Genomic DNA, 11,212 nt, shown 5'->3' with positions numbered 1-11,212 from the left:
CTTCTCAGTCTCTTATAGTTATTTTATAATTTTTTAACTTCCTATTTCTTTTCACCTTTCACTCTCCTATAACTATTTGATAATTTATTTTTTAATTTCATATTTCTCTTCACTTCTCATTATACTATTATTATTTCGTAACTTTTTTTCAACTTTATATTTCTCGTTATTTTTCACTCTCATAACTATTTGGTAAACTCTTTTTAATTAACAGTTTTTCTCCACTTCTTACTCTCCCATAGCTATAACTAGCTTGTTCCATTTCTCTCTACTTCTCACCCTTTTATAATTTTTTTCATAACTATCTTTTAACTTTACATTTCTCTCTTTTTTAACTCTCCCATAGATATTCATAACCTTTCAACTTTCTGCACCGGTGTAACTATCCAAGAAGGAGAAGGAGAAGGAGAAGGAGAAGGAGAAGAAGGAGTAGAAGAAGAAGGAGAAGAAGGAGAAGAAGAAGAAGGAGAAGAAGGAGAAGGAGAAGAAGGAGAAGAAGAAGAAGAAGAAGAAGGAGAAGAAGAAGAAGAAGAAGAAGAAGAAGGTTCTCGTACCTCCGATGCCTAACAACTCAAGACTCTTTTCTTATATTTTATTTATTCTTTACTTTTTAGAAATGTAAAGTTAAATTAATTTTAGTAAATGAGTCAGTGATTTAGATATATCTGTATTAATTGCTCCTACCGAAGAACTAATACAGATTACTGTAGGAAAATTATACTAAGCAGATTGTCTTATTTAACAAAGGGGATTAACTCAGTGTTGCCCATGTGATTTACTTAAACGATAATAATCAGTAAAACAAAAATTCGAGATAAATTATTTTAAATTACTTTTAATAATGTGTTAGGCGCTAATACAGCTATGCTAGCTTAACCTAATTAATAAATATGAGAATCTATAGATGGACCTATCTAAGCCTATAGTGAACGTCAGTAGAGTTATTTAATTAATCAGTGGGAGGTATTTGTGCTTATACTTTTTATTACTTTTTTTATCGAGGTGGACTCCCTATCCTATAAGGATGATCCCGTGACGCAATGGCAGCTAGTATTAAGAAAGCGGTTCAGGCAAGTGAAACTTCTATAATCTAGGAGTGGTGTAGAGAAATAATTAACTTATCTTATAACATCATCATATTCATGTCATGCATGTGCATACATTTTCTTTATTGTTATTATTGCTTGTCGGGCATGTTAATTTTATTTTTCTATTCGGTGAGATTTTGTATATCATAATTTTTGCACATATTTATTGGGCATGAACATGTGTGTTAGCACACAAAACATGATAATGATGTGTATTCCATTATGCTTATTGTGTTGTATAATATCATGCCATTTGCACACGTGCAAGGTTATAAAGGGGGTGATTGCTGCATCTCGACAGTACCTGACATCTCCCCAGCTAGGGTTAAGGGCAAGGGATATTATTATACATATATATATATATATATATTAGGGCTCATGTTTGAGGTCTTAGTCTATTGATCATAGACAATTAGATAGCCGTTTCCCCGGGCGACGGGCGATTTACTGTCGATCGACGAGTCATACCCTTTAAGATATTTAAGATAGAGAGAGAAGGGTAGGGTGACATAGACCTAGCAGTATCCAATGATGTAAGGTGAGGGCATTCATGAGCGACGGCTTATAATTTTCACATAGTGGTACGATAATGTGGAACCGAGGGCTAGAATGGTAGTATCGATGTGCTATACTAACCTATGTGATGGGCTTACGACTAAGGGCCTTAGTCTGAGGTGGCGGACATTTGGTCATGCTGTTCGCCGAATGATGGGTTGGCAATTCTATACTTGGGGGTATGTGTGTTATTAAGTGTGAGTACTGATGTGGCCTACGGGCATAGCTCTGCATGAGCTTATTTTATAAACTTAATAGTCTAAGATGATGCATATTATGTGGGGTAGTGTTGACATGGCCTATGGGCGAAACTCTGTGTGAGCTCGAATTTGAGGAGTTAATAGTTTGAATTGATGCATGGTAGGTTATTGATTGCGATACGCATTAGATGAACATGTTGAGTATGGAATACTGATGCATTATTTTGATCATGATGCGCATCTTCATATTTATGTATTGTTGCATTATTCATTGCACTACTTTTAGACTATAGCAATGAATACCTACTAAACTTTATACTTACCATCGTTTGGTGAAATTATTTTTAGATTAGTAGATGAACCCTAGGCCCGTGGAGGATCTGGCAAAAACTAGTTTTTAGTCTTTTAATTCTTATTTTATTATATTAATGTAAATTAAGCTAAATGGCTTGTAGCTCTTACGTGGGCATTGATTTATATCATTTTTATGGATATGTATTTTGGGCTTATTGTGGCTTTAGTGTTATAGGCTTTTTTTATCTATATTATTTGTGGAAATGTGGTAATCACATAGGTTCTATCCACGTGAATAGCACGTGTTTAGTGGTGGGTGTTACAACAGGTCATTCAGATATGATTGGCCTAGTCCTAGAATTGTGCTTATATTTTCTAGCCGTAGATGAAGTGGCAAAATTCTTGAGAGGGAAGAAGGAAAGGATAAAGAGGTCTTTGGCCTTTTAGAAGCAACTCCATTTTTCGGCATACTAGAGAGTAAATAATATTAAGCATATCAATTAATGAACAACCCTCATAGATATACACAGTAAAACCATGCTAAAAATCATCAAAAAAAATTCAAGTAACTATGAAAACTCATATTGAAATCAATATTTTGATCCAAATCAACATGTTTGTCACTTTCAATCGCTCAAAGAATAGTAAAATAGACCTCTAATGTGCTCAAAACTCAAGAATGCATGAAATCTAGCTAAGATCAAGATGCTAATTTGAAAAAAAAGAAGTAAAAAATAAATTATTCTCAAACCATACCTTGCAAATGATGAAAACTTGAAGATCGATAGTCAAAGAATGCTAGATCTAAAGGAGAATTGCTTTTTAAAGTTAGTAGAGTGAAAATTTAGTGAAGAACGTGGATTTATGGGTGGTTTGAGAAGGTGAAGGAAGCGAGGTTGAGGGTTGAAGGTGGGGAAGATGAAGATATTAGGGTTCGAATGCAATATAATAAAAAGCCCCACTGTCGTTCGAACACCAAAAAAAAAATTATTTTGGTTTTGTCAAAACAGAATCCAAAAAATCCTAAATATTTTTGTAGATACACTTCTAAAAATTCAAAGATAATTTTGAGATATAAGAGCGCCAATCAATTGAAATAAGATATACATAGATCAATCAAGGCATCAAAAGCATATTATGATCAATTCTAATACATCACACATGAATTAAAGTTTTATTTTGATTGATCATGACTAAATACATATGCAAGCTGAGCATAGACATTATAAAACTTCTTCTTAAATAAATTCAATTATCAAACAATAATTCAACACAGTAGTCAAACCAACTTAGTGTGAGTCGCTGCACTTTTCAACTTATTCACCCAAACTTGACAGAATTTTTTCTTATTTTATTTTGAACAAGTAAGCCATATCGATGCAATGATGGCTTTCATACATGAATAGGTAGTTCTTTTCTTGTAATACATATTGAACAATGCACGGTAAATATATGAGTTTTGACTAAGTATATAGTTAAACTGTGCAAATCATAATTAATAGTGAGTTACATAAAAAATATTTTCTAAACTATGCTCACTCAAGAATATACACAAGTCATGAAGATATTATAATGTAAATTTAATTATCATAAAATTCTAAAAAGTAAATAGATTAGATATGACATAATATACATTAAGATGACAAGATTGACTATGAAAACACTTTGAATTAAGAATGCATCAATTTTTTTGTTTTTCATTCTATTTTTATATAAAAGACTTTAAACACAAAAAGAAACTCATATGAAAACTAGAATAAAAGAAAAAACAAATAAGTCAACATGAAAATTTAACACTAAAAAGCACACATCCTATACTACTAAAACTAGTAAAGAAAAATCAATCCAAACCACAAATTCCTAAGGAAGTATAAAGATACTTGAATTTTGGAAGATCTAAAGATTTTGTAAACAAGTCTTCTAACTGTTTTTCTGTCTTAATGTGTTTCAGTGCTATCACTTTGTTTTCATCCAACTCACATATGAAATCATGACGAATGTCAATATGTTTTGTATATGAGCGTTGAGCATAACTTTTTGATATATTAATAACACTCATATTGTCACAATATAAAACCATTGTGTCCTATCCAATACCATAGTCTCTAATCATCCATTTCATCCATAGCAATTGTGCACAGCAACTGTTCGCTGCAATGTACTCTGCCTTTGCAGTAGATAAGAATATAGAATTATGTTTTTTTTACTATGCCATGCAACAAAATTATTATCAACATAAAACCATCCGCTAAAGGTATTCTTTCTATCATCACATAAACCTACCCAATTAGAATCTATGTATCCCGATATGATAGCACTCATGTCAAAGATAAACTAGATACCCAAATCAACTATGCCACTGACATATTTAATAATAACGTTTCACAGCAAACAAATGTGTTTCTTTAGGTTCAGACTAAAACCTAGCACACAGGCCAACACTAAATTTAATATTCGATCTACTAGCAGTTAAATACAGAATACTATTAATCATGCTCCGATATAATGTTTGATCAAACTTTTTCCATGTCAGTACTTTTATAGATTGATCATAATTCTGATTTGCTAACTTCATAATACATAATGAAATAACATCACATTGTTGAGAAGAATTAGATTATTATAGATGAAAAATCTCCTTTATTAAAGAATAGAAATTTTAATCGATCAATGAATAATTTTATTTAGACCCTCCGAATTATCACTAATTTTCACATACATTTGCTAAATATTTTTTTACCATATACACTCTCTGAACTAAAAAAAAAAAAATATCCACATATACCCAATTTGAATTTAAAAATAAGTAATTATATAGACCTCCACATTAAAAAAAAAACTTTTCAGTTCAAAGGTTATATGTGGTAGAAAAAAAATTTCAAAAAATGTGTGTGAAGAAATATGATAGTTTAGGGGTCTAAGTAAAATTATTATTTTAATCAAATGATTGAATGAAAATCTGCCAAACATTTAACTTTAATTTAAGTTTTATTCTATACTTCTATTTGGAAGATTATAAATCTAACCAACAAATCTAGATGGAGTAGAGATCCGGTAAACACAAGTTCATAATGTTTTTATTTAATTTACGAAAAGAGGATTTTTTTTTTTATAAATCCACGGTTATAAAAAGTTTCATTACCTTAGGAGACCAAATTAGTTGGGAGAAGCCCGTCCTGAGTTTCTTTCATTCCATTGGATAACTCAACAAGAAACTTAATTAATCTACTCCATCGAAGCGATCCATTGCCACGCTTAGGGTGTCAATCCACTGCTTGTTCTTCAATTGTATGTCTTATCTGTATTTCTAAACATTTTTATAGTTTGCCAGTCGGTGGTTAGTGGTAGTTATAATAACAATAATTAAAGCCAGCCTAATTAAGAAAACAAACTAATAGTCGTCTCGTACTACCTTTTTAATTAATTCCAAGATTCCGAAGTCTGGTATAGTGGAAGAGTGATTTGTCGCTGCTCCGTTCGTGTTTATCATTGAGATGACTTCAACAAAGAAAAACGAAAAAAAAGTTGACTGGGAGTCATCGCGAGGCTTTTCTTGTGGTGGCTTAACCATTCCTCCTTTCTCCCTATTCTCGGAGCAGCACAGCCATTGAAGTGTTGGTGGAGCCAATCGATCAGTCAGTGAAGGTGCCTCTATCTCTCTCTCTCTCTCTCCGTATTGTAGATCTCTATAGTTACTAGATCTCTATACTCATCAGCCTGAATGAATAGTATATAGAATAGTTGTCTGGTACTCTCTAAGTTCTCTGTAAAGTATCATTTTCTAAATGTTAGAAGGTTTAGATCAATCTGAATCTGCTTACATCTATTGATTAGATTAGTTAGAAACACCCTTTTCCATGCTATTTTTTTTTTTAGATTGATCATAATTCTCCTTTGCTCTATACGTGAGTTGGACTTGTGTAACTATTCTTACAGATCACCCTATCGCTTTTCCCTTTTTCCTTGGGGCTTTCTCGTTTTCTTTTGGATCTGTTTATAACCAGACGAGGAAAGGTTATTATTTGCTTCACGATGGCTGAATTGACAGTTGTCGGGTGGCTTGTCTCTCCTATTATCAAAGAAATGGTCTCTAAGGCTCGCTCCTACCTAGAGAACCAATATAATTGGAGCTCCGACATGAAGAATGATCTCAAAAGCTTAGAGACCAACATGGTGAAGATCCTTGCCGTGGTGTCCGCTGCAGAGAGATGCCAGATCACTGATACCAACCAAGCAGCACTTCTGCATCTAATGCAAGAAGCAGTCTTCCAGGCAGAGGATGTGATGGACGAGTTCGACTACTTGCTCCTAAAAGCTAAAGATGAGAGAAAAAGTAAAGCAAGGAGATTTAAGTCCTTTCTCCGTGATGCTGTAAAGCGTTTACTTGATCTAGATACATTCCGAGAGAACTTGACAAGGATATGTAAGAGCTTAGAGACAGTTGATTCCTGTGCAAAGCGCTTCCTCGAGGTTGCGCAAGTAGAGAAGAACCATGTCCAGCAAACCAACAGCATGCAGTGGCGGCTCACGAGCTCCTTCTCTTCCGAAGCTACATTTATTGGGAGAAGTAAGGAACGAGATGTGATAGTCAAAGCGCTGTTAGAGCCAGTAAATATTAAGGCTGAATCTAGCAGTAAGAGTGCTGGTGCTCCTATTATCCTTCCCATCGTTGGAGACGGTGGGGTTGGGAAGACTACTCTTGCTCAACACATCTATAATGATATAAGAATTACTGCAAAATTCGACATAAAAATGTGGGTCTGTGTTTCAGATAATTTTGATGTATTTAGGCTCAGCAAGGAGATCCTAGAAGCATCCAAATCCAAAGCTGTTGTCAACCTCAACTTGGACATGCTTCAAGATGAGCTGAAGAGGCAATTGGCTGATGAAAAGTTCTTGCTTGTGTTGGATGATGTGTGGAATGACCCCAAGGCAAATAAGTCAGAAAACTATGATTGGTGGATGAAGCTCCTTGGGCCTTTACGGAATGGAAAAAGTAGAAGTGCAATCTTGGTCACGACTCGAATTGGTTCAATGGCGGAGATGTTATTGGCGTCAGATCCTTGCCGGAGGGAAAGGAAACCTTGCTATTTGCAAGGATTAGAAACCAATGAAAGTTGGTTGCTTTTCAAAACACATGCTTTCCCTTCTGAATCTATTTATATTCCACACATGGAAGATCTAAAGTCTATAGGAATGGAAATAGTGGAGAAGTTGAAGGGCTCTCCTTTGGCATTGAGAGTTGTGGGAAGGCAATTGAATGGGAACTATGATGTGGAAGAATGGAAGAAGGTTTCAAGGAGCGCCCTATCAGATGACATCATGAAAGTACTTAAATTGAGTTACGAGCGTCTTCCGGAGTACTTACAACGATGCTTTGCATATTGCAGCTTATTTCCAAGAGATTGGCCCTTGGAACGTGACTATTTGGTTCATATGTGGATAGCTCAGGGTCTCATCTACCCTCAAGAAGAAAACAACGTGACAATGGAGGACATAGGAAGAGGCTACTTCAAAGATTTATGCAATAAATCATTTTTTGAGACACTCGAGCGTGATGGCAAAATATACTATGTCATGCACGATATGATGAGTGACCTAGCACAATCTGTTTCAGGGGTAAAATATTGTCGGATTGAAAGCAATGATCCAAGAAAAATACCACCAAATGTTCGTCATTTATCTGTCACAATTGACCAAGCGCATCGACTTGAAAGCATGGTTGAAATGAAAAGCTTGCGCACCCTAATAGTCCTTGAACGATCAGGTGCACGGTGGTGTTCAAATATTGCTCCCAAAGATGACATGTTCAAAAATCTGAAAAGTGTTCGTGTACTAGTTTTGACTGGATATTGCATGAAGCAGCTGCCGGAATTTGATGGTCTAATTCATCTACGCTACCTAGCTTTACCGATTACCTCTGAAACATCCCTTGATGCATTCTATAGGCTTTACCACTTGCAAGTATTGGTCCTACATAATCACTCTTGTGTATGGCCGCAACGTGTTATCTTTCCTGAGAAGATGAACATGCTAATCAATACGCAACATGTGTACCTTAATGGAACAATAGGAGAATTTCATGTTCAAAAGAAGAAAGGTAACATATTAGGTATGTTGAAAGACATGGACGGGCTTCATGGAAATATCAAAATTAAGTCTCTTGAGAATATTGAAAGTAAAGAAGAGGCTTGCGAGGCTCAGCTAAGTAATAAGATGCATATAGATTATTTGTCTCTGGAATGGAGTTCCTTTGATCATACGAGTTGTAAGGATGAAGCGGAAGTACTTGATGGCTTGCAACCACATCAAAATCTGTGTGTGTTGACTATTGTGGGATACGGTGGTTCAAGATCTCCCTTCTGGTTGGACATAAATTGGTTGTGCAAGCTACAGTCACTAAACCTGGGGAGCTGCACAGGGTGGAGAGAACTCCCGCCTTTGGGACACCTTCCCTTCCTCAAGATTCTACGCATAAGAAGCATGCCAGCAGTAACTCGTGTAGGTTCTGAATTCTTCGGCAGTGGGGAGGTGAAAGGTTTTCCGAAACTGGAAGAGTTATCGTTTCAGCACATGCCAGAATGGGTAGAGTGGAGTGGATTAAGAGGTACCCAATTGTTTCCTTCACTCCAGTATTTGTGGATTATCGTATGCCCCAAACTAATGGAAATGCCTGCATTTTCTCTTCCCCTAAAACAGAAAATATTGAGCATTTCCCCTCAATCTCCCTCTGTTCAGGGTTTAAAACTTCATTTTGAAGGGTATAAATATTTTCAAGTATCAGAGGCTAACAGCATCACCTACTTAACCATCATGCATCCGGACAATCTAAAGGCTATTGAGGAAATCAAAATCAGTTTCATTAATGAGCCCATGCCAGCGAAGGGGTTCAGAGAACTCATCTCCCTGAAGAAGCTCACAATTTTTGGTAGTGATCAGTTGCTGTCATCTATGAACCGAGGAGAAAATATATCCCATCTCTTTCCCCAGTCGTTGGAATCTCTTGAAATTAAATACTGTAATATTGTGTCAGATATATTGTCGATATGCATCCAAAATCCGACGGCTCTTTCTACCATGAAAATCTGTTATCTTAAAAGTGACTTACATTGGACACTGGACTTACAGCACTTGACAGGGCTCGTGAAGTTGGATATTCGGCATTGTAGTAACCTAACAGCATTAACAGGGGTCGACGCCCTCACCTCCTTAGAAGATTTAAGCATAAAAAATTGCCCTGATCTCTTATCCTTGCCATATGAATTGATCGGCCTTCGGTCGCTGAAGAGTTTGGAAGTATTTGTATGTGGCGAGATTAGATCATTGCCAGAGTATGGCCTACTGTCCTTGTCGCTCAAAAATACTAGTATTCTTGGTTGTCATCCAATCCTACAGGAGCAGCTTGACAACATGGAAGGCCCAGAATTTGACAAATTTGATCGATTCGTCAAGCTGAACAAGGTGCCCAATCGATCTCTCCTTTTATCTCTATCCATGTCTCCATCTGTGCCAGGTTTTCAGGTGCTTCCACATCAACAGACGACTTAGCTGGGACGCCAATCTGGAAGTAACAATTAAGGACAAAAATAACATTATAAGCTGAATAGCTATATCTTTTGTTAATTTTTAAAAATTTCAGATAACATTTGCTGTTAGTTTGGCAGGATGAGTATACGAGGACAATTATAGAAAAGTTGAAGACGGAGGAAACGCCGTTTTTCTTTACATATGAGGTGATCCAGTATCTGGGATAGCAGCGTCTTATACTTTTTACTGTTTTCGTGATTTCCAAAACATTTGCTTGTGGTTTTACAGGAGAAAGTTCTACTATCACAGTTATTAGCAACAACATTAGCTACGGATGGGGTAATCCTTTATTGGAATAGCTATATCTTGCTTTCATTGTTTTGTGCGTGTCGATAACATTTGCCAGTAGTTTTGCAGAATCAAACTAAGAAAGAGTTGAGGCAAATGTTGGATGGTTTAAATTATACCGTGGTACAACAATATTTAGATGTTTGATGCTTGAAATGTTGTTGCTTTCATACTTGGACCCAACATTTTCTGTTGGTTTTGTGTAGGCCTATGAACAAAAGATGATGATGTTTATGGAAGCACTGGAGTCCAGGAAACTGAGTTTAGCTACGGCTGCAGGGGTAATCCTTTATCGAAATCCCCATTATCATACTTCTGTTGTTTGGTGAGTTTAGATGACATGTTGTGCTAGTCTTGCAGAATGAATCTGAGATGGAGTTGATAGAAACGCTGATTACATATCTTTCTTCCGAATCAAATGGATTAGAAATGTTGATTACTTCTCTTTCTTCCGATTCAAATGTAATCCATTTGGAAAATGAGAGAGATTCTGATGAAAAGAGCAACTCATGGGATTCATATCAAATGGTAAATTTTTCTCGCAGAATTCTACTTGATATAAATGTACTCGATTATCTACTCATCTCTATTTTTTTCACATGGATATTTTGGGATCTCTCTTGTTCATAGATCAAGAAAGCGGATCAATAGATTTCCTCTGAGAGCATTTGTACATATGTTTGTTGTCCCAGGATTAAATTTAAGAGTGGAATTGAAGTAAGAGTGTTGATCTCGGCAAGAAATACCCAAGCAGCACAAACATTCTTCAACTTCTAGATGCTCAGATATTGTTAAATAAATGTTTTATGACATTCACTGCTTGTTCGCTATTTGTGTATCAGTTCTGTATTTCTAGACTTTTATGGTGTGATAACAATTTTAATAATTCTATTATCAATAAGAATGAAAAACACTTGTTGTACATAATTTCGTACCAAAAAATGCTTTTTTTTTCTTTTCTTTCAAAACAATCATCTGGTGAGGATCTAGTTCATTAGGTGAGGATCCCGTTCATCGGGTGATAATTACACATTTATTGGGTGAGGGTCCGGTTCTGGATGCAAATCACATTGGTAACCCACCTACACCAACCCCTTTGGGGATGGCTCGTGCTGATCACGTGCCATGGAACAATACCGTTTACAGTAACAAAGAACCCTCGCAGGCTCCATCTATCCCTTTAATTACCTCTATTGTTCC

At 35.8% G+C, this 11,212-nt stretch overlaps 1 protein-coding gene across 3 annotated transcripts; it reads left to right on the top strand.

The window, feature by feature from the left end:
• Positions 1 to 5,626: 5,626 nt before the first annotated feature.
• LOC140770055 (disease resistance protein RGA2-like) lies at positions 5,627 to 10,938 on the top strand. 3 transcript variants are annotated; one of them, XM_073111039.1, is made up of 8 exons: positions 5,627 to 5,782; positions 6,074 to 9,598; positions 9,802 to 9,870; positions 9,953 to 10,003; positions 10,082 to 10,135; positions 10,219 to 10,293; positions 10,373 to 10,540; positions 10,705 to 10,938. In XM_073111039.1, the coding sequence occupies exons 2-8, from the start codon at positions 6,170 to 6,172 to the stop codon at positions 10,708 to 10,710; spliced, it is 3,852 nt and encodes a 1,283-aa protein (XP_072967140.1). In that variant the 5' UTR covers positions 5,627 to 5,782; positions 6,074 to 6,169; the 3' UTR covers positions 10,711 to 10,938. The 3 variants fall into 3 exon arrangements, 2 of the variants coding, with proteins under 2 accessions (XP_072967140.1, XP_072967139.1); XM_073111038.1 differs by having other exon boundaries at positions 10,643 to 10,938; XR_012105992.1 differs by lacking the exon at positions 10,705 to 10,938 and having other exon boundaries at positions 10,074 to 10,135; positions 10,373 to 10,438.
• Positions 10,939 to 11,212: the final 274 nt, after the last annotated feature.

Source organism: Typha angustifolia, chromosome 11, assembly GCF_048772165.1.
Source record: "Typha angustifolia cultivar Huaian chromosome 11, ASM4877216v1, whole genome shotgun sequence".
In the NCBI taxonomy this organism is placed as follows: Eukaryota; Viridiplantae; Streptophyta; class Magnoliopsida; order Poales; family Typhaceae; genus Typha; species Typha angustifolia.
The sequence above is the reverse complement of the archived record's forward strand: the minus strand, read 5'-3'. Positions and strand labels throughout refer to the sequence as shown.